The sequence below is a fragment of the Saccopteryx leptura genome, chromosome 1 (genome assembly GCF_036850995.1).
Source record: "Saccopteryx leptura isolate mSacLep1 chromosome 1, mSacLep1_pri_phased_curated, whole genome shotgun sequence".
NCBI lineage: Eukaryota > Metazoa > Chordata > Mammalia > Chiroptera > Emballonuridae > Saccopteryx > Saccopteryx leptura.
Genome location: NC_089503.1, coordinates 386,431,947 through 386,453,230, shown reverse-complemented (window position 1 = coordinate 386,453,230; position 21,284 = coordinate 386,431,947). Strand labels below are relative to the sequence as shown.

The following is a 21,284-nucleotide window of genomic DNA, read 5'->3' as shown; positions in this document are numbered from 1 at the left end:
GCAGCCATGTCCATCCCCCGCACGAGTCAGCTCAGTCCAGAAAACGACGGTTTTGACTTGAAAGCGATTTTATACGTCAAAGAGGAGGGAAAGAAAACCCCGAGAGAATGGCAGGGCGAAAACCATGCAGCCCCAGCACCCTCTCCGCGGGCTGGCCGTCCCCTCAGTCCTCAGGCCAGGATCTGGGTCCCCGGCGACACTGTGTGTCAGGACTGGGGCGGGGGGGACAGCCCTGCCATCAGGCCAGGATCTCGGTCCCCAGCCGACACTGTGTGCCCAGGACTGGGGCAGGGGGCGGGACAGCCCTGCCATCACAGCCCAAACCCCTTCCCCAAGTTCGACAGGAAGAGACGAGGGGGGTTCGGAAGGCCAGTGCTTCAAGAGCCCCAGGACAGCCATGGTGGGGCCCTGCCTGTCCCACATACCACCTCCACCACCGGCATCTCTTAGTCAGCCTGGGTCAGTACAGTACTTCTTTGAGTCTAACTGTAAGTCTCTATCCTCAGAGGAAATTAAAAATAGCAGATGGGTTCCTGTATCTCCACCCATCCAGTAACCACTGCCACCTTTTCATTTTTCAGTCTGACTGCGGGGGGAGGGCAGTGTGAGGTGGCCCCCCACAGGAGGCAGTGATGGGCCCCCGCCTGCCAGGCTTGGTTGGAGGAAGGCCTGTCAGAGCCCTGTATTCCGTGTCTATAGGTATGGGAGGCCTGCCCCCCAATATCCATGTCTGGGGGAGTCCCCACATCCACTCTTCAGGAGGGGGCTACGTGAGGAAGATGAGGAGGAAGTCCAGGCCCAGGAGCCAGGCCAGTGCACTGTGCTGGGGGAAGGAGGTCATTCCAGGCAGGGGGAGAACTCATCCCATCCCCAAATCACGGCCAGCCCAGACAAATCCAGAGACTCAAGGCCACGGAAGGAAGAGGTCCAGCCCTCGCACAGGGGACTGGGGTCCCCTCTGACTTGGGTATCAGGCAAACCCCTTGGAGGGTGGATGAACCCCCTGAGGTCTCAGTTCCGGCCCACTGCCTTCACCCCAGCAAGACTCTAAGAACACAGCCCCGCCCCGCCCTGCCCCGGGCTCAGAGTTCCGCTCGGAAGCGCCGTCCTCCAATGTGGAAAGCACTGTGTCTGCCCCCCTCCGGGCTCAGGCCAGCTGGTGGGGTGCCTCCAGCATCTCCATGAGGAAGGTGTCGATGGGGGTGTCACCAATGAGCTTGAAGAAGAACAGATGTTCTAGACACTTAAGGCCGATGGACCTGAGAGCAGGAAGACGCAGCAGCAGCTTGGCAAACCTGAGGTGGGGGGGGGGGTGAGAGCAGGAACAGCTCGGACCCTGACCCACACCCTTGTGCCCCCCCCAGCGGTTCGCACCCCCCTCCCCTCAGCTCCGCCTCACCGTCCCTGCTGCTCGGGGTACTTCTGTTTGCAGTAGGTCTCCAGGGACGCGTACACCTTCTCCCGCAGGACCTCCACCTCGCTGGGGTTGGAGAGGCCCTTGGCATCTGGAACAGCAGAGCAGAGAGGAGGAAGAGGAAGGCAGGCAAAGCAAATCAGGACACACGGGGACGGGAGGCCGTGACGTCCCCTTCGGGTCCCATCTCCTTGCCCTTCCCCGGCAAGGGAAGCAGGGCACGCAGTGTGTGGGGTGGGGCCGGAGGGGACTGTGTCAGCGGACATGGGGGGTGGCCGGGCTGAGGGCCTCACTGAGGGGACCCAGGCTGGGGAACGCAGGAGTCGCTGGAGCAGAGGCAGCTCCAAGGTGGCCTTGCTCTGCAGACAGGACGCCCCCCTTACCTGGATTGAAGAGAATGATTGCCCGCAGGCAGCAGACAGGACGCCCCCTTACCTGGATTGAAGAGAATGATTGCCCGCAGGCAGCCAAGCTCTGTCTTGTCCATCCTCATGTCACGCATTTTGGACACTAGCTCTGTCAGCACCCTGGAGAGGGACCTGCAGGTCACTCAAAGGTCACAGCTCAGCCAGCCTTGGACACGGACCAGCCTATAGCCCCACCCCTCCACCCAGAAGCCAGCCCAGCGGAGGGCCACTGACCGATCAAAGATGGCTCCCACGCCCGCAGAATGGGCCGAGTTGCGGTGCACGTGAAGCCCCGTGGCCAGGAGGATGCCGTCTCGGACATCGATGGAGCGGTGCGAGAAGGAGGCGATGAGGAGCTCGTTCCAGCCTGGGTGGGGGCAGCACGGGTCAGGAGCCGGGGGTCAGGCCGTGGGAGGCCAGCACAGCAGGGGAAAAGAGGTGGTGAGGTCAGTGAGCTGGGTGTCCTGAGTATGCAGGTGTGCACTGGGGTCACCGAAGGTCATGTCTAAGAGGAGCCAAGTGTCAAGACGTCAGAGGGACCCCAGGCCACTGACCTGCCCGTAGCAGTATGACCTGGTCATCCAGAGGCAAGGAGGAGAAGTGTGGGATCCGCTTCGCCCACTCAACCAGCGTGAACAGCTGTTTGTCGGCTGCCTGACAGATGTTGGTCACAGGGTCGTTTGGCTGCAGGTGACAGGAGGTGAGTCACAGGAGAGGTGAAGGTATACTGGGAGACCCCCTGGTAGAGACTTTCGACGCCCCCTCCCACAATGTACCACCTCTCCGAGCCCCATCTGAACCAACCCCTGCACACCAAGCTTTCTCCTGGGATTCGTGAAAACGTTTATTTGGAACGTGCCTGCGGTTCTGCCAATCACTGGGCTGCTGGGGGGGCGGGACAAAGGACACTATCACACCCACCTCAATGGTTTCAGAGACCCTGTGTGACAGCACATCCAGTCCCAGACAGGGTCGGGAGGGTTGTGGGGGGAAGGGAGAGGAAGGGAAGACAGAACAGCCCCCACCCCTCCCAACCCCGACCAGGAAAGAGAGTTGGTTGGACCCCATCACTCACGCTGCTGCCGCTACCCCCGGTGCCCCCGGGACCCTCAACGCCCTGGTCGCTCTTCTGCTCCACAGCGAGCTCTGCCTCCAGGATCCTGTCCACGGGCATTTCCTCGGGGGCTCCCCCAGCGCCCTCCCCATCCCCGTCCTTGTCCTTCCCCCGCTGACGCTCCTCCTGTACCGCTGGGGGGGCGGGGAGAAAAAGTGGAAAGTCAGCAGCCAGCCTCCAGGGACTCCCTAAACGTCCTTAAGGCCTTATCAGGGTCTGATGGCCCCGAGGACATACTTATAGGAACTGAGGAAGTCCCTACAAATAACGGTGAGCCGGGGGCCATCTGGAAGCAGGGGTTATCAAAGGGCTCACAGTCAAAAAGGAAAGGCGAGAGAAAAGCAATTAGGGAGAAAGCTAACGTTTAAACTGAGGGCCAATGACACACTAGGCTTTAACATTCACTCCATCCCCGGGACCCTGTGAGCTCTTGTCTCCGTTTTTGAAGATGAAGGAGTTCTAGCTTGGAGAATATCAATAGCTCACCACATTCACGTAATCCGCAGTAAGCCATACATTTGAACCCAAATGCGCCTGATTGCAAAGCCTTGTACTCTTCCGACTCAACAGAGAAGCAGTAAAAGGAGCACTGGCCTGGGTCTTCTGAGACATGAGTTCCCATCCCAGCCCTGCCCCCCTTACTGCATGACCTTGGAAAAGCGACATCTCAGGCTCATCTCCTAAATAAAGGATTCCGGCAAGATATTCCCAGCCCTGGCCGGTGTGGCTCAGCAAATAGAGTGTCTGCCTGGCATCTGGATGTCCTGGGTTCAATTCCCGGCTAGGGCACACAGGAGAAGCAACCATCTGCTCTCTCTCCCTCCCTGTCCCCCTTTCCCTCCGTCTCCCCCTCCTGCAGCCACTGGCTGGACTGGTTTGAGCACGGCCCTGGGCGCTGAGGACAGACAGGACAGTGGTCGGGGTGCCTGTGAGAGTCTGCCTCACTATCTCCCCACTTCTCACCTAAAGAGAAATAAATAAAGATACTCCCTCAAGTTCTCTCACCGAATTCCAGAACCAGACTGAAGAAGATAGAATAAAGATGAGAGGAGGCAGCCCTGGGGTCTTCAGTCAAGTCTGCAGCTTTAAGAGTGGAATCCCAGGAGGAGAGACCACACGTAACAGGGAGACAGAGACCAAGAGGGAGCTCCAAATCAAAGAGAGGGGACACAGAGACACCCACATGGGTAAGGAACATTAGCCCACCCTCACACCGGACGAGGCAGGGGTCACGGGTGCAGGCCAGAGGCAGACCCATCCAGAAGGAAACTCAAGGGACAATATAATCAGGGAACCAGGGAGAACTGCTGAGGAGAGGAGACATCACATAGCGCCCTCTGGAGGAGAGAGCAGTCCAGCCGGATGCAGAGGCTTGTCAGAGGGTTCCTGGAATCTTCCCTGCTGCGTCTGCTCCGCTCCCAATGGGTAGACTACCGGGAAGCCGGGGCGGGGCAGGGCGGGCCCCTACCTTCCCTCTTCATGCCAGTGGCCAAGCACTTCTGATAGCGGCAGTACTGACAGCGGTTCCGCTGCCGCTTGTCCACCGTGCAGTCCTTGTTGTCACGGCAGGAGTACGTCAGGTCCTTCCGGATAGTGCGCTTGAAGAAGCCCTTGCAGCCCTCGCAGCTGTAAACCCCGTAGTGTTTGCCTGGGGGGGGGGGGGGGCAGAGCAGTGACAAGACTGCACGTAAGCCCCTCACCATGCAGTGATCTTGCCAACGTGCCTCCAGCCAACTTAGTTTCAGAGTCTCCTCTGTGTTTTCCAGACACAGAGCTGGGGAACAGGGACACCAGAGGGGTCCAGTCCCCCTCTTCCCTCTGACCTCCCCGCCTCATCCCACGTCTGAGCTTCAGGCTTTTAGCTTTCATTGCCCCCACCCCAGCTCACTTACTCTAAAGAAACCCCATGAGGCTCTGGGAATCCCACAGGGGATGGTAAATGGCTCTCTCTCTCTCTCTCTCCCCCTCTCTGTTGGTCCTCTGAACCCCCATACCTGAGCTTCGGTCCCCGCAGATAGCACAGAGCCGTTTGCCGGCCCCAGGGCCACCCGGAGGGGGTGGACAGTGCAGGCCCCGGACCCCTAAGACTGGTGGCTTCACATCTTCAGGGGTGCCAGACCCACCCCCAGGGAGCGACACTGTTGAGTTAATCTGGGACAGGGAAAACAGGGAAGTCACGGGGAGACTCACGGGGAAAGGGAATCTCTCAGAGGTGATGGAAAGCATGCTCTACCCCTAGGGAGGGCCCTGCATTGCACATCCCAGAAGGCATTACCACACTTCGGTCTGTGTGAGGGGCCACCCCTGGAGCACAGCCCAGATATCAGACACAGTGTCCCCTGAAACTGTGTAACACAGTGGCCCGGAGAGACATGTATCTCAGAAAAGCAGATGGGACCAAAAGGGCAGAAAATCACCGACAGAGGAAAGGGACATTAGGAATATCGGGGTTCCTTTATAGGGCTGGGGAGGTAGCATGCACTGCAAGATCAATCACCTCAAGAAGGGCAAGGGGTCTCACAATGACCACAAGCCTGCCAAGTTAGAGGTCTGGAGATCAATGGGTCATGGGGAAGTACACACAAGGATCTGAGGTCACAGGAAAACAAGGAAATGAAAGTGGAGAGGCAGAATGCGGGTCACAACCTCTCACCTGGGGACTGCTGACAGGCCCGGAGAATCCTGGGGGAGCTGGAGGGGGCAGGCCAGGGGACCCCATGGAAGAGCTGATGACTGGGAAGGGGGAGCCCAGTGGGGGTGGCGGCATCGGGGGTGGGGCCCCAGAGCCTCCAAGGGACGGAGCTGCGGAATGGGGGAGAGGGGGCCCGGGAGGAGAACGGGGAGGGGCGCCCTGGGGAAGGGGATTCGGGGAGGAACTGTCTGGGCTTCGGGAGTCTGAAAGAGGGGGACACAGAGACACACAGACAGAAGAGAGAAAAAGAGAAAATGAGTCTTTGATCAGCCAACTGAACACTGTTTCAAACCCTCAACTCCTCCCTCTCCCTGCCCCACCCCAAACCCCAACCCCCCCCCCAGTGCCCAAGCCCAGAGACACCCTGCTGTCACGTTAACAGCTTAATTCCTAATTGTGCTGACAGGAGAGGTGTCCCCAAAGGAGAGGAGGACAGACAGTTCAGGTGAGGAAACACTTCAAGCGATGTTATTTGGTCAACACAAGCCCGACGCCCAAGCCTGTCTCGTCTAGGTGGGGCAACACGTGGGATGAACCCTCCATTCCCAGCTTGTAGCCTGAGAATGCAGGGGGGGGAGAAGGACAGGCGGAGGAGACACCCCCCTCCTGGGACGCAGGACCTCTGCCTGCCTTCGAACGTGCGGGGTCCCCCCACTCGAGGACTCCCGGCCCACGCTGGGGAGCTGCAGGGTGCAGGGCCCAGGGCAGCCGCGGCTCCGGGGGCGGAAGCTTCCCCACCCCCGCCCCGCCCCGGGGGGAGGGCGCTAGGGCCCTCGCGAGGGAGGGGACGCGTGTTTACAAACAAGGGGGCGGGAGCGCCAGGCACGGAGCACCAAGTGGGGGAGGGGGGTTGCAGATAATGCGGTCACTTGGCTGGTAGGTCCCTCTGCTGGGACACTCACCCCGCCCGCTGTCGCCCATCCCGTCCCGTCCAGCCTCCCCCGGCTCCGGCTCCGGGCTTTGTTGCTCTCCGGCTGCCGCCGCCGCCTCCGCCGCCGCCGCCGCGGGATCCAGCCAGGGCCGTCGCCGCCGCCACCGGGACGCGACCCCACAATGCATTTCTTTTCGCACCCCCACCGGCCCACACTGCCCTGCGGCATGCCGCTGGGGGAGGAAGGGCGGGCGGGCGGCCCAAGACATGGTCCCCCCTGGCAGAGTGTACGGGCACCGGGGAGGTCCCAGCGAGTCCCGAAGGGGCCGCTGAGGGGCGAGCTGAGGACGAGGGAGCCCCAGAGGAAAAAGACTCTGGCCTGAACCCGGGTCGAATCAAGCGCTTCGCTCCGCTCTGTACCGAAATGACAGCGCCGCTGCGGCCGCCATCTTGGTACAGACGGGAAGTCTCCGTGCTAGTTCCGCCCCCTCACCTCGTTGGAAACGGAGGAGGCGGTCTGCTCCCGCCTGTTAGCCGGCCTCGCCCACCCTCCCCTCAAATAACCTCCACACCCCGCGCGTGCGCGCGCGCGCCAAGGCATGGCGGCTTCGCTGCTACCGGAGTGCCGCCATATTGGTAAAGGTATGGAGACCGAGGTAGAACGGGAACTTCCTGTTCTCGCGGGAGCTAGAGGCGGGACTGCCACGTCCGAGCAAACCGGGAAAGGCGAGGATCCCGGAGCCGGTGAGAATTCCTTGCTTTTTCCCTCCCGTCCTTTCCAGGCCTTCCCCCCACCTCACCACCACCACCACCTCGTCATAGAGACGAGGGCCCAGAGAGTCCGTAAACTGGGACGATCAAAGCTTAGAGCGCTGCCCCGGGGGCCCTACATCTGGGAGGAGGTTCGGAATAAAAAGAACGGGCCTTGGGAACAATGTGGGTGGGTGGAGGCAGAATGGAATGGGGGAGCAGCAACCCATAGAAGTGGATGGAGGCGCGAGCGGAGTAAAGGAGACTCCGCATAGGTAGAGAGTTGAGGACCAAGTGGAGTCACTGTCTCTGTCCCTCTGGTCAGCGTGATGGCCAGAGGCCTGGGGGCGCCCCACTGGGTGACCGTGGGACTGCTGACCTGCGCGGCCTTGGGGCTGCTAGTGGCCGGACACGGGGGCCATGGAGACCTGCACGAGGACTTCCATGGTCACAGCCACTCACATGAGGATTCCCACCATGGACACAGCCACGCCCACGGCCATGGCCACACTCACGAGAGCATCTGGCATGGGCATACCCACGGTCATGACCATGGACATTCACATGAGGATTTGCACCATGGACATGCCCATAAACACAGCCATGGAGGCCATGGGGAGGCTCCAGGAATCAAGCAGGAACTGGACACTGTCACTCTCTGGGCCTATGTGAGTCCCTAGGGTCTGGGGGAGAAAGGGACTGGGTCTGGATTGCTGGGAAACCATGCACAACTGACCCCTGACTCTCCCTCACTAGGCGCTGGGGGCCACAGTGCTGATCTCTGCAGCTCCATTTTTCGTCCTCTTCCTCATCCCTGTGGAGTCAAACTCCCCCCGGCACCGCTCTCTGCTCCAGATCTTGCTCAGTTTTGCTTCTGGTGGGCTCCTGGGAGATGCCTTCCTGCACCTCATCCCTCATGCTCTGGGTGAGTAGGCACAGATCTCTACTTCAAGTCTTTGTGTGTGTATATGTATGAGTCTGTGTGTGTCTATGTGTATATATATATATATATAATGTAGGTAGACTTTAGAGAGAGAGAGAAAGAAGCATTAATTTTTTGTTCCCCTTATTTTATGTATTGCTTGTTTCTTGTATGTGCCCTGACTGGGGATCAAACCTTGGCTTCTCGGGATCACACTAACCACTGAGCTACCTGGCCAGGGCTGAAACCACTTCTGAGGGGAGTGTGGAGGTCAAATCTTAATATATACTGCTCAGAAAAATGGGGGGATATTTCAAAATGAATATGAAGCAATAAAAAAAGAAGCATTTAATTTTTTTATATTAAACAAGAACATCAGGAAAGCAAACAAGTCAAAGGAAGTTGTTTGATTATGCAAATGAGATGCAAAACCAACTTTTATTTCATTGGTGAAAACGCAGTCTACAGAAGGCTAGAAGTACTGGAGTATCTGCACGTTCTCTGATCCCCTAGTTTTTGTGAGCAGTGTATTTTATTCTCTGGAGAAAAGGGCCTTTCTCCTCTGTGATCCCTGACCTTCCAATATTGCTTCAAATACATACCCCTTGGGTTGGCTCTTCTCTTTTTTTTTTTTTTTTTTTTTTTTTCATTTTTTCTGAAGCTGGAAACAGGGAGAGACAGTCTGACAGACTCCCGCATGCGCCCGACTGGGGCACGCCCACCAGGGGCGACGCTCTGCCCACCAGGGGGCGATGCTCTGCCCATCCTGGGCGTCGCCATATTGCGACCAGAGCCACTCTAGCGCCTGAGGCAGAGGCCACAGAGCCATCCCCAGCGCCCGGGCCATCTTTGCTCCAGTGGAGCCTTTGGCTGCGGGAGGGGAAGAGAGAGACAGAGAGGAAAGCGCGGCGGAGGGGTGGAGAAGCAAATGGGCGCTTCTCCTGTGTGCCCTGGCCGGGAATCGAACCCGGGTCCTCCGCACGCTAGGCCGACGCTCTACCGCTGAGCCAACCGGCCAGGGGCGGCTCTTCTCTTATCTGGCCTTTTCTTCCCCTTCTTCCAGAACCTCATTCTCACCAGCTTCAGGAGCAGCCGGGACATGGACACTCCCACAGTGGTGAGGCGGGGTCAGGTGGAGACAGGGTGGGGTGCTGGGGAAAGGCTGACTCTCCCACAGTTCTCCTCCTGCACTTGAGGGAGAGAACTCTGGAATCCACACCCCCCTTAATGTCGTTGCTTCCATTCCCAGGCCAGGGCCCCATTCTCTCGGTAGGACTGTGGGTCCTCAGTGGAATCGTCGCCTTTCTTGTGGTGGAGAAATTTGTGAGACATGCAAAAGGAGGAGATGGACACAGTCATGGCCACGGTCACACACACGGAAGTCATGGAAGACAGGGTAGGCCCGGGAGCAATTTTTCTGAAAGCCACTCCGCATGCCTCAGAAGCCCTTCATCTTATGGCTCTTAGGGGGGGGAGGGGACTTTCCTTTTGAGGATGTATCAGGCGGTCTCTGTTCCGCTCTCTTACCAACTCCTTTCTTCTCACAGAGCGTTCTTCAAAAGAGAAACAGAACTCAGAGGAAGAAGAAAAGGAAGCAGGGGGGTTGAGGAAGCGGAGAGGAGGGGGCCCAGGGCCCAGAGACGGTCCAGTGAGACCTCAGAACTCTGAAGAGGAGAAAGCAGGCTCAGGTGAGGGCAGGACTGGTAATAAGCTTGGGCAAGGGGAGTCCTCCTAAGCCATGGGGAATATGTGGGTGATAGCAGGTATGTGGAAGGCACTGGGGGCTGCGTGGGGAATGTCCCGGGAGGGGCGGCAGGAGAGGTGACAATGGCTGGCCAGGGCTGGGAGGGGGCTGACTGTTTGTTTTGTCTTCCTCTGATTGTTTTGTCTTCCTCTCCTCCTGTATAAGATCTGCGCGTGTCCGGATACTTGAATCTGGCTGCTGACCTGGCGCACAACTTCACAGATGGTCTGGCCATTGGTGCTTCATTTCGAGGGGGCCGGGGGTTGGGGATCCTGACCACATTGACTGTCCTGCTACATGAAGTGCCCCATGAAGTCGGGGACTTTGCCATCTTGGTCCAGTCTGGCTGCAGCAAAAAGCAGGTTGGTGATGATGTGCACCTGACATGGTTGCCTCTAACCCTTGACCCTCTGCTCATCCACTCCAAGCCCAAGACTGCCTCTCCTTAGTTTCAAATAAGTCATACTGATATTGACAATAAAGTTAGAAATGAGAGAGAGGGTCTATTTGTTTTTTTCTGAAGCTTAGTGCTTTTTTTTTTTTTTTTTTTTTTTTTTGTATTTTTCTGAAGTGAGGAGCAGGGAGGCAGAGAGACACACTCTTGCATATGCCGGACCGGATCCACCCCGCATGCCCACCAGGGGGCGATGCTGTGCTCATCTGGGGTGTTGCTCCATTGCAACCAGAGCTATTCTAGCACCTGAGGTGGAGGCCATGGAGCCGTCCTCAGCGCCCAGGCCAACTTTGCTCCAGTGGAGCCTTGGCTGTGGGAGAGGAAGAGAGAAATAGAAGGGAGAGGGAGAAGAGTGGAGAAGCAGATGGGTGCTTCTCCTTTGTGCCCTGACTGGGAATCAAACCCAGGACTTCCACACACCAGGCCGACATTCTACCACTGAGCCAACCGGCCAGGGCCAGTACGTTTTTGCTTTTTGTTAAGATTTTATTTATTGATTTTAGAGAAGAGAGAAAGGTTGGAGGGCCAGGAAGGGAAAGCACTGACTCAGTAGTTACTTCTCGTATGTGCCTTGACCAGGGTTTTGAACCAGGAACCTCAGCATTCCAGGCCAATGCTTTATCCACTGCACCACCACAGGTCAGGCAGCTCAGTACTTCTTGAACTGTGGTCCATAAACCATCTGAATGGTTTATGGAGGTCATTTACACCACAGTCCCCATCCTGGATTACTGAATCAGAAGGTCTGTGGAAAGGACCTTTTATATATCTAAGTTGTTTCTGAAAGTGTTTATTCCAGACCCCCCCCCTTTTTTTTTGCTATACTCTTTGTTTCCAAACACATGCACCTAGAGGGGAAAAAAAAGACATACATCCTACCCATACGTACCTATACCCTATATACATACCTATACCCTATATACATACCTATACCCTATATACATACCTATACCCTATATACATACCTATACCCTATATACATACCTATACCCTACCAGCCACATCCAAACCACTGGTAATCTGTAGGCGTTGATGAGTGCCTCTCTCTTTCTCTTTTCTGCCCGCCAGGCGATGCGTCTGCAACTACTCACGGCCATAGGGGCACTGGCAGGCACAGCCTGTGCCCTCCTGCCTGAAGGAGGAGCAGTGGGCAGTGAAGTTGCAGGTGGTGCAGGCCCTGGCTGGATCCTGCCGTTCACAGCAGGTGGCTTTATCTACATAGCCACGGTGTCCGTGCTGCCTGAGCTGCTGAGGGAGGCATCGCCAGTGCAGTCGCTTCTGGAGGTGCTGGGACTGCTGGGGGGAGTTGTCATGATGGTGCTGATTGCCCACCTCGAGTAAGAGGGGGGTCAACTGCCCCCAGCCCCAGACCTGTAGCCTCTTAAGTCCGCAGGGTCGGGGGTCTTTGGAGGTTGGGGACCCTGGCCAGGGACATCTGCCAAAAGAAGGAGCTGTATCCTAGGGAAGTGGTGATGTTAGCATGAGGTCAACAAGGTTTGGCAGTCATACAGGGGCTGTAGGGATGAGAATGAGAGGCCCGAGGGACCATCGTGCTGACCACGTGGTTGGGGTTGGGAGGGGTGCTAAATGCGGCTGTGTAGAAAGCTGGAAGAGACCCGTGATGGCATCCTCCCCCGCGTCTCCTATGGGACTTGTTCTTAGAGAACCGAGCTGCCACATACAGGTTTCTCCAAGGTCCTCCTCATCCTTCCCTCCCACCTGTTGGTGGAGGCTTCAGGGAAGACCGGAGCCCTGGACTGGACCGAGGGGGCAGCAGGAGTCGAGATAGGCATCTATTAAACATCAATCGTGTGTCCTGATTTGGAAATGATCTGGCGGGGGCGGGGAGCTTTAGTTGCTAATCTCATGGCCTGATTTGTATTTTGTCGCTAATTTTTTTAATTTCGCTGTTTGAATCGAAGGGTGATGGGGTGGTGACCGAAAATAAAGTCCTCGGATCTTCCGCCCCACATGCAGTCTTTTGTCTTTTTGGGGGGGGAATGGGGGCCCCTAGTCTCCACTCCTCAGGCCCGCGAGTGTCTGGCCACACCCCCGCGGTGGGAGGTCGGCCTGAGCGGGTGCCGCCGAAGCCTAACGCTGGTGGGGCTGTAACTGGCCGGGCTTTGCCCTGGCCACGCCCCCTCTGCGCCCGGATTGGCTCCGTGCTGGAGGTGCCCGCCTACACGGCCGGCCATGGCGACTCAGCTCCGGCTCTGTTCTGCGCTGGCCCTGGTCACAGGTTGAGGGGGTGCTCGCCCGGGCGGGTTGGGGTGCCGGAATGGTGTCGGGGGCACGCCCTCGGCCTCTGCAGCTGCTGTGGTGATCTCTGGCTACCGGTCCGAACTTGACTAACTTTGCGCCCCGTTAACCTCTGACTCCTTGCCCTTTTCTCCCCGCACCCCACCCCGCGTGTTCTCTCCCACCGCAGGTGCGGGTAGCGGCATCGGCCGAGCCGTCAGCGTGCGCCTGGCCCGAGAGGGGGCCGCCGTGGCCGCTTGCGACCTGGACCCGGCAGCGGCACAGGAGACTGTGCGGCTGCTGGGCGGGCCAGGGACCGACAAGGGGGCGCCCCGCGGGGCCCACGTCGCCTTCCAGACTGACGTGTCTGAGTCCGGGGCCGCCAGGAACCTGCTAGAACAAGTGCAGGTGAACATGAGCGGTCTCCCCCGCGGTTACAGCGCTCACACTGCCTCCACCGCCTCTGGCTCTTCATGGTTTCTTTGGTGGGTTATCTCCCTCTTCCATAGGCCTGCTTTTCTCGCCCGCCATCTGTCGTTGTGTCCTGTGCGGGTGTTACCAGGGATGAGTTTCTGCTCCACATGTCTGAGGATGACTGGGACAAAGTCATAGCTGTCAACCTCAAGGTGGTGACCCGAACCTGTGACCTCTGGCCCCTTGAGCCTGGGAAGAGAGTTGGAGGATGACCGTCAGTCCTGATCCTTTCTGCCTTGCTATATATACTCTCTCCTCTCTGCCAGGGCACCTTTCTAATCACTCAGGCAGCAGCCCAAGCCTTGGTGTCCAGTGCTTGTCACGGCTCCATCATCAACATCAGCAGCATCGTTGGGAAGGTCAGGCTGAGCTGGGATGAGATTAGGGCACAGACAGCAGAGGCCCTCCTGATTCATCCCAAATCTCTGACTCCCCTGTAGGTGGGGAACATGGGCCAGACAAACTACTCCGCATCCAAGGCTGGAGTGATCGGGCTGACCCAGACTGTAGCCCGGGAGCTCGGACGGTTGGTCAGATACTTGGGGGGTGCAGGGGGCTTTGCTGAGGCAGGTAGGAGCTGAGAGGGAGGGGTCTGTGTTCAATCTTTTCCCGAGTCAGCCAGCACTCTCCCCTTCACAGACATGGGATCCGCTGCAACTCTGTCCTTCCGGGGTTCATTACAACACCCATGACACAGAAACTGCCACAGAAAGTGCTGGACAAGGTAGGAGGCCTTGGAAGGAGGGCAGAGAGCAGAATCTGTCAGAGACCTCGCCTCCCTGGGCTTGAGAGAGTGGGAATGCTGGGCACCGTACCTAGCAAGAAGTAGGTAATCAGTTAAGTGTGCAAGAAATGAAGACAGGAGGAGAAGATCACAGACTCAGTATACAAACCAACCAACAAACAAAAAAAAAAAAAAACATGAGAAACTTTCAGCCACATTGAAGTGTTTCCTTACAGGTGACGGCAATGATCCCGATGGGACATTTTGGGAACCCTGAGGGTGAGCACTGAGTGAGGAGGAGACCCTCCCCCCAGGGAGGGCCCTGAATGAATAGATCCCAAAGTCCGTGGTATCCTGGTAGCCGAGAGGGTCTCACCAAGTTAATAGTTGGTGCGCGTGTTTTGGGGAGGGAGAGTGTCTCTGGTGGAGATGATGACTCCTTTGGGTCTATGGGGGTGAGTAGGATTCTGCCCTGTCCTCGCTCCTCGCTATTCCCATAGATGTGGCAGATGTGGTCGCATTCTTGGCATCTGAGGACAGTGGATACATCACCGGGGCCTCAGTGGAAGTCACTGGTATGAGGACATCCTGGGGAGGGAGAGGGCAGAGAAGTGGAACCCGGATGATAAGTGAAAGCAAGTGAGGGGAGTCTAGAGCCATTGAAGGAAGAAGGGCAGAGGTTCCCCAAGGCCAGGGACAGAAGAAGGTGGGCACCCCCCCTCCGCCCATTAGTCTCCACCTCCGCATCTGTCCAAATGTTTCTGCCCCTCCCAGGAGGTCTCTTCATGTAACTGCCTCCAGGACCCTGGACCGGCTCACCCCCCACCGCTCTGCCTGGCCTCCTGCTGATGAAGACTCTGAGTTCCCAGGCTACAAAAGGGGTGGCAGTGTATGGCTCAGGAATGCTGAATATGGGAGGCAGGGGTGATTGTGACCCTAATAAATTCCAAATCCTCTTCCCTGCCACCTCCGGTTCTTCTTGTGTCCAAGCCCACAGACCCTTCCCCCTCCTTTCCCTTTCCCCAAAGGATTGTTCCTTTTCACTGCCTCGTCTCCCAGGGCAACCCCTGCCACCGGGTGTGAGGCGAGATGTGTGTCACTGTGTATTCGTGACACTCTGGGCCTTTTTGGGTCTTAGCCCCACCCCCTACCAATAGTGCTGCGGCCCCAGCTTCCTCCCCCCAATACCCTGGTTCCCTTCTGGTCCCCAAGGGTGATTTGTTCATGGCCCCATCCCAGTGTCCAGTCTAGCCTTGGGAGGGGGTCTTGGAACAGGTGGCCCTCCCCCACCCCTCTCCTTTTCCTGAGTCCCCCTCTCCCTTTTCTCTCCACCTTACAATAGCTGCAGCCAGCCTGGGGTCCATTGGGGGGGGATTACAGAAGGGGGCCAGGATTAGGGGAATGGACCAGCCGATGAAAAGAGCTGAAGGAGAGTAGAGGGAGGGGGCTGGGAGGAGGAGGAAGAAGGGGAGGGGGTCTGCGCTAATCGACTCTGGAGCCCACATAAGGACTGGCCACGGACTGAAGGAGAGAAGACAGGGAAGTAGGGGGGAACTGAGGGAGGGGGCGAGGGGACCCATTACTGCCTTGTCCCAGAAACAGGCCACCCTCTGGCAGCTGCAGCCCAAAGCCGGGAGCCCCAGCTCAGGCTGGCATAGATTGGGATACCTATCACGGCCTCTTTTCCCTGTATCCCTCTCCATCCCCTGCCCTCAGCGGGGATCGCTCTGTGTCCTCTTCTTGCCTCTTGGTCCCCTTACTTTACTGCAAAGTCCTGGAGGAGTCCTCGGCCCGCTTCCCACTCCAGACATTAGGCCCCCTTGACCCCCATCCACCCACATGCGCATACCCCCTCCCCGACAGGGGCCCCATCTTGTGTGTGTGTCCCTGCTTCCGCGTGGTGTCTCCATTCCCCCGTTCCTCCTTGCGCGCCTCCCTCCCCCGCCCCGGGCCGCGGCTCCTGATTGTCCAAACGCAATTCTCGAGTCTCTGGCTCCGGCCGAGAGTTGAGTCTGGACGTCCCGAGCCGCCGCCCCCAGACCTCGAGGGGAGAGCAGCCCGGAGGGTCTCTAGGGAGAGCCCAAGCGGAGGGTGGAGCCAGTGCCCAGGGCGGCAAAGGGCATCCTGGGCCCTTGGGGACTGAGTGGCATTCACAGGACTGGAGAACTGACGCGGCAGAGGACCCTCCGCAGCTCTTGTCCCCGGAATCCCAGGGGCTGGGGTTCCGAGAGTCGTGGACGGGGATGGGGAGCCGTTCCCCAGAGCCGCTAGAGGACGCGGATGGGGGAGGTGGCCCTTGGCGATCCCCCCACCCGCCCCCTCCCGGGACCCGAGCGAGTCGGGGCCCGCCCTGCGGAGCGGAGGCCCGGCTGGGGGCCACGGGGGGAGCCGAGTGCCCAAGGCTGGCCGCGCGGCAGCGCTGGGCCGGGGCGGAGGCCGCGGTCCCCACGTGGCGCGGGACTCGAGGGACGCCGGCTCCCGGCTGGGGGTGGGCACCGCCCGAGGGCGGGGAGCCCGGGCGTCCACGTCGCGTCCCACCCGCGCCGCGAGCGGCGGGTGACGTCTCCGCCGGTGGGGGGAGCCGAGTGGAGGGGCCGGCGGAAGTGACGTAGGGCCCCAGCGCCCAGGCCATGGCGGCGGCGGCGGCGGGAGCTGCTGTCTGAGCAGCGGCTGGCGGCTCGAGCGAACTCGGCCCGGGCGTCGGGACCCCGGGCGCGGCGCTGCGGCGGCGGCGGCGCGGACGGAGGGAGCCGGGTGAGGGGCCGCGCAGGCGCGGGGCGGAGGGCGGGCGGCTCCGGAGGGGCGGGGTCTGCGCGAGGGGGACCTAACCCTGTCCCTCCCCTCCCCCTTTCCCAGCCCCCCTCCCCCTCCTCCCTCTCCTCCTGCTCCTCCCCCTCCTCCCCCTCCTCCTCCTCCTCGAGGAGCCCCGGCGGGGGTCTGTGCTCGGTCACCATGACGACGCCGGCAAATGCTCAGAATGCCAGCAAAACCTGGGAACTGAGTCTGTACGAGCTCCACCGGACCCCGCAGGTGACAGAATTCTCCCTTCACAGCTCACTCCCTCTCCCCAAGCCCCTCAATCCGCAGACCCGCTCTTACAGCCCTTTCCCCATTTTTTTGTCCCGTTCTACCGATCCTGCCCGATTTCGCAGACTCCCTTCACCGTACCTGAATCTCCTTAACCTTTTCAAACCACTTCCACGTTTATTTCATTTGATCCTCGTAACAGCCAGAGAGGTAGAGCAAAAATATTACTGCCTTCTTTTGAAAGGTAGTAAACAGAAATTACCTTTTCCCTGTTCCTCAGTTCAACGTCATAGATCAATGCCTATAAGACTCACCTTCGGAGCTAATTGAAAACTGGAGCTTTCTGGCCTGCCGCCAACTCACCCTCAACAACGTTCCGATACAATAATGGGATAGGGCCCCAGAGTCTGCTTTTAGGGGATTCCGATGTAGGTAGTACCAAGACCACACTTAAAGACATTCTGTTACATAAGTCTTCCCCAAACTGCAGATGATGTGTGTCGCCCTCAACCCCAGGTGTGTCTTCACACTTGAGATCCTCGTGTTGCAAAGCTCCTACTCTTAACTAAGGGACGTTAATTCTTTTTGTCCTCCATTCCCTCCAACTCAGTAGCCCCCTCTCTCTCTTGGAAGCCCCATCTTTCTCAAGTGGCCAATATAGGTTATTCAAATTCTGCTCTCAACATATTTCTCAAAATTCCGCTTGCATGGACCACTTGTTTCTAACCCCCCCCCCCCACCCACGACACACTGCCACCTTTCCATGCATCGCTGCCTCCAGGAAGCCATCATGGACGGCACGGAGATTGCAGTCTCCCCTCGGTCACTGCACTCGGAACTCATGTGCCCCATCTGCCTGGATATGCTGAAGAACACGATGACCACCAAGGAGTGCCTCCACCGATTCTGCTCTGACTGTATTGTCACGGCCCTGCGGAGCGGGTAATACAGGAGGGACACGTCTGAGATACGGGGCACAGGGTCCTGAGGGCACAGGGTTCCGAGTGGAGGCCTCCATGCCCTGCTGATCCACACTGCTCGAGCTTCCTCTCTCCCGCCGGCAGGAACAAGGAGTGCCCTACCTGCCGCAAGAAGCTGGTCTCCAAGCGGTCTCTGAGGCCAGACCCGAACTTTGACGCCCTGATCTCAAAGATCTACCCCAGCCGGGAGGAGTATGAGGCCCACCAAGACCGGGTGCTCATCCGTCTCAGCCGCCTGCACAACCAGCAGGCCCTGAGCTCCAGTATCGAGGAGGGGCTGCGCATGCAGGCCATGCACAGGTGCGGGGGACGGGAGAGGTGGCGGCAGGGCTGGGGAGAGGGAGGCACAGGTCGGACTCCTGCTGCTGTCGCTGCCTGCTGATGTCTTCTAAGCCTTGGCACCCAGAGAGCGCGGATGAGGGCCTGCCTGTCCGGGCTAGAAGTCATGGATGTGAACTGGAGCTTGTTAGCAACTGGCACCTTTTTTAAACACTCTTTTATTTTTTAGTTATCGGTTTTGTTTTTGTGTGTTTGGTTGTGTTTTTTTTTTTTTTTTTTTTTTTAAGAGAGAGAGGAAGGGAAAGAGAGAAACATTGGTTTGTTATGCCACTTATCTATGCATTGATTGGTTGATTCTTGTATGTGCCCTGACCGGGGATCAAACCCGCAACCTTGGTTTTTCGGGACGAGGCTCTAACCAGCCGAGCTACCCGGTCAGGGTGGCACTTACTATTCTTAAGAAGAAAACAGCTCACCTTCTTTCTGTAAGTCGGAGCAGTAGAGTTGATTTGGAGTATACACTCTGAATGTACACTGCTGGGAATGAAATGACTCTGGGCCAGCACCGCTCTGCCTTTCATGTGTATCCGGATCTCCTGAGGGTCTTGTTGGAAACGCACATTCTGACTCAGTAGGTCTGGAGTCTGAAATTCTGCTTTTCTAACAAGCCTGTGCTGCCGGTTCTTGGACCACACTTGGAAAGGCGAGCGACGGTGATCTCAGACAAGTTATTTAGCCTCGCTAAGCCTCAGTTTTCTCACCATAAAATAAAGATGATGCCTCATAAAACTTGTGCAATGGAAGGCGATCAGCGCAAGACACTTAGCAGCGTGCTTGGCACGTAGTCGGTATTGAATAAATATTAGGTGTAGGTGTCGTGGTTAAGGTTTCCCGAGCTCTTAAATCTCCTGAAGTGTAAAGTCTGAACCCCTCGTCCCTGATGCTTTCTAACCTCTACCGCTTGCCTCTACAGGGCCCAGCGTGTGAGGCGGCCGATGCCGGGGTCAGATCAGACCACTACGATGAGTGGAGGGGAAGGAGAACCCGGGGAGGGAGAGGGGGATGGAGAGGATGTGAGCTCTGACTCCGCCCCTGACTCCGCCCCAGGCCCTGCTCCCAAGCGACCCCGCGGCGGGGGCGCAGGGGGGAGCAGTGTAGGGACAGGAGGAGGAGGTCCTGGTGGGGTGGGTGGGGGCGCTGGTTCTGAAGACTCTGGCGACCGGGGAGGGACCTTGGGAGGGGGTACCCTGGGCCCCCCAAGCCCTCCTGGGGCCCCCAGTCCCCCGGAGCCAGGTGGAGAAATTGAGCTCGTGTTCCGGCCCCACCCACTGCTCGTGGAGAAGGGAGAATACTGCCAGACTAGGTGAGAGCCCTGTCCCTGCCCAGACCACTGAGAAACCAAAGATACTAGCCTGCCGTCAAAAGGGGACTTTGTCCGACTGAGAAAGGAGCCCTGTGCCAGAGGCTCTTTTGGAAAGCCCTCTACTTCCCTTTTGCATTAAAAGGCTTCCTGTGCCCTAAACGTGCCCTCTTTCCCACGCCAGGTATGTGAAGACCACGGGGAACGCCACGGTAGACCATCTCTCCAAGTACCTGGCCCTGCGCATCGCCCTTGAGCGGAGGCAGCAGCAAGAGGCTGGGGAGCCAGGAGGGCCTGGAGGGGGCGTCTCTGATGCTGGGGGACCTGATGGGGGTGGGGGGGAGGGTGGGGGGGCCGGAGGAGGTGACAGCCCTGAAGAGCCTGCCCTGCCCAGTCTGGAGGGTGTCAGCGAGAAGCAATACACCATCTACATCGCTCCTGGGGGTGGAGCTTTCACGGTGAGAGCCTCAGAGGGCTTCGGAGTGAGGGCAGAAGGACTGCTGGGGGGGAGGGGCCTGGGGCCACCCACAGCCAGGATCTCGGCTTCTAACTAACCAGTTCTCTTCCTCTGCATCTCCCTTCTCCTTCTCCATCCTTCTCCATCACTCCGTGTTCCCTTGCTCTGCCCCATCTCTTTGCTGTTCCTTTTTCTTGCCTCCTCCCTTGGTCCTCTCTCATTCATTCATTTCCTTGACTGTGTTCTCCAACTTTCTCTTCCCCTGGCCTCTTCCTCTCACCCCCTCTGTAGACACTAAATGGCTCTCTGACCCTGGAGCTGGTGAACGAGAAGTTTTGGAAGGTGTCCCGACCACTGGAGCTCTGCTACGCCCCCACCAAGGATCCAAAGTGACCGCACTAGGGGACAGCCAGAGGATGGGGACCATGGGGTATCCCCCCCCATGTCCTGGCCCACCACCGCAGCTTTTGTCTCCCCAGCCCAACCAGACAGCAAGAGAACAGAAATGAGGACATGTGGCTTTTATACAAAGTATAGCAGATTCTTCTATATTGTACAGAGGGGGGCATGCGCCCCCACCTACTGCCTTTTCTATTGCCCCAACCCTCCCAGCTGCACAAGATGTTGGTTGGGTAACGTGAAGAACCCTTCTTTCATGCCCTCCTACCAACAACAACAAATTTTCTTGTTTTCCTCTTTGAAACCTGCAGTTCTGTGTGTCTTTATCAGGGGTTTACTCAGAGCCTGGGGGTTGGGGGGAGATTGGGGAGGAAAGCCTAGAAGTCGTGTAGAATCAGCCCTGGAAATGGAGAGGAGATATCCAAGGTAATTCAAGGTGTGTAATTCCCATGTTCTTGAGCCTCTGAAGTAGCAAATAAGTAGGAAACGAGGGTGGGAGCGTCTGTGCAGCTGGAAGAGGCAGGCTGAAGAGCCCAGGGGTGTGTGAAGTCAGGCCCCAAACTCACCTCCTAAACCCTAATTCGCCCAGGCTGAAATCGAGAGTTTCAGTACCGAAGGGAAAGCAGGAAACTGGCTCAAGACCGTAAGGCATAAGTGTAGATACGACAGGACGTGATGTTTGCAGGAGGAGTAACTCCTTGTCATTGGAGAAGCTGGTTTCTATAGCTGGGGAAGGAAGGAGGGAGGGAGGAAGGTGGAGAGAGCTTCGAAAACCTCCCTGCTCCACTCCCTGGCCACCTGTTGCCTCCAAGGGGACTCCAGTTCTGTTCCCCGTGGTCTGGTTTCCGTGGGCAGGGCCAAGGACACGGGCGCAGGACTGAGCCACTGGTCTGGTCGGTAGGGAGGAGGAATCGCGTGTCCAGGAGTGGGGGCTTCCTCTCCTGGCCTCAGCCTTTCTGCCCTTCACTTCCTGTTTCC

The 21,284-nt window shown here is 58.1% G+C and overlaps 4 protein-coding genes across 11 annotated transcripts; 3 read left to right on the top strand and 1 right to left on the bottom strand.

Moving 5' to 3' along the window:
• Window positions 1-50: 50 nt before the first annotated feature.
• Window positions 51-6,966, bottom strand: RXRB (retinoid X receptor beta). 6 transcript variants are annotated; one of them, XR_010748148.1, is made up of 12 exons: window positions 6,530-6,966; window positions 5,589-5,830; window positions 4,930-5,086; window positions 4,404-4,583; window positions 3,941-4,018; window positions 2,897-3,069; window positions 2,376-2,505; window positions 2,056-2,188; window positions 1,850-1,953; window positions 1,400-1,505; window positions 229-1,295; window positions 51-162 (listed from the first exon to the last, which is right to left on the bottom strand). XR_010748148.1 is itself a non-coding variant. In XM_066359673.1 (11 exons), exons 1-11 carry the CDS (start codon window positions 6,765-6,767, stop codon window positions 1,148-1,150), a joined length of 1,689 nt encoding a protein of 562 aa, XP_066215770.1. In that variant the 5' UTR covers window positions 6,768-6,966; the 3' UTR covers window positions 51-1,147. The 6 variants fall into 6 exon arrangements, 5 of the variants coding, with proteins under 5 accessions (XP_066215770.1, XP_066215771.1, XP_066215772.1 ...); XM_066359673.1 differs by having other exon boundaries at window positions 51-1,295; XM_066359674.1 differs by having other exon boundaries at window positions 51-1,295; window positions 1,850-1,941.
• Window positions 6,967-7,092: 126 nt separating this feature from the next.
• Window positions 7,093-12,338, top strand: SLC39A7 (solute carrier family 39 member 7). Its single transcript, XM_066359678.1, has 8 exons — window positions 7,093-7,242; window positions 7,574-7,916; window positions 8,005-8,173; window positions 9,234-9,287; window positions 9,420-9,566; window positions 9,718-9,858; window positions 10,080-10,276; window positions 11,437-12,338. The coding sequence occupies exons 2-8, from the start codon at window positions 7,578-7,580 to the stop codon at window positions 11,707-11,709; spliced, it is 1,320 nt and encodes a 439-aa protein (XP_066215775.1). The 5' UTR covers window positions 7,093-7,242; window positions 7,574-7,577; the 3' UTR covers window positions 11,710-12,338.
• Window positions 12,339-12,531: 193 nt separating this feature from the next.
• On the top strand, window positions 12,532-14,763 carry HSD17B8 (hydroxysteroid 17-beta dehydrogenase 8). 3 transcript variants are annotated; one of them, XM_066359672.1, is made up of 9 exons: window positions 12,532-12,607; window positions 12,797-13,014; window positions 13,116-13,232; window positions 13,347-13,439; window positions 13,521-13,606; window positions 13,720-13,804; window positions 14,041-14,083; window positions 14,314-14,379; window positions 14,579-14,763. In XM_066359672.1, exons 1-9 carry the CDS (start codon window positions 12,562-12,564, stop codon window positions 14,593-14,595), a joined length of 771 nt encoding a protein of 256 aa, XP_066215769.1. In that variant the 5' UTR covers window positions 12,532-12,561; the 3' UTR covers window positions 14,596-14,763. The 3 variants fall into 3 exon arrangements, with proteins under 3 accessions (XP_066215769.1, XP_066215768.1, XP_066215767.1); XM_066359671.1 differs by having other exon boundaries at window positions 14,305-14,379; XM_066359670.1 differs by lacking the exon at window positions 14,041-14,083 and having other exon boundaries at window positions 14,305-14,379.
• Window positions 14,764-16,259: 1,496 nt separating this feature from the next.
• On the top strand, window positions 16,260-20,610 carry RING1 (ring finger protein 1). Its single transcript, XM_066359669.1, has 7 exons — window positions 16,260-16,558; window positions 16,661-16,834; window positions 17,613-17,773; window positions 17,896-18,111; window positions 19,064-19,453; window positions 19,635-19,908; window positions 20,199-20,610. Exons 2-7 carry the CDS (start codon window positions 16,757-16,759, stop codon window positions 20,298-20,300), a joined length of 1,221 nt encoding a protein of 406 aa, XP_066215766.1. The 5' UTR covers window positions 16,260-16,558; window positions 16,661-16,756; the 3' UTR covers window positions 20,301-20,610.
• The last annotated feature ends 674 nt before the right edge of the window (window positions 20,611-21,284 follow it).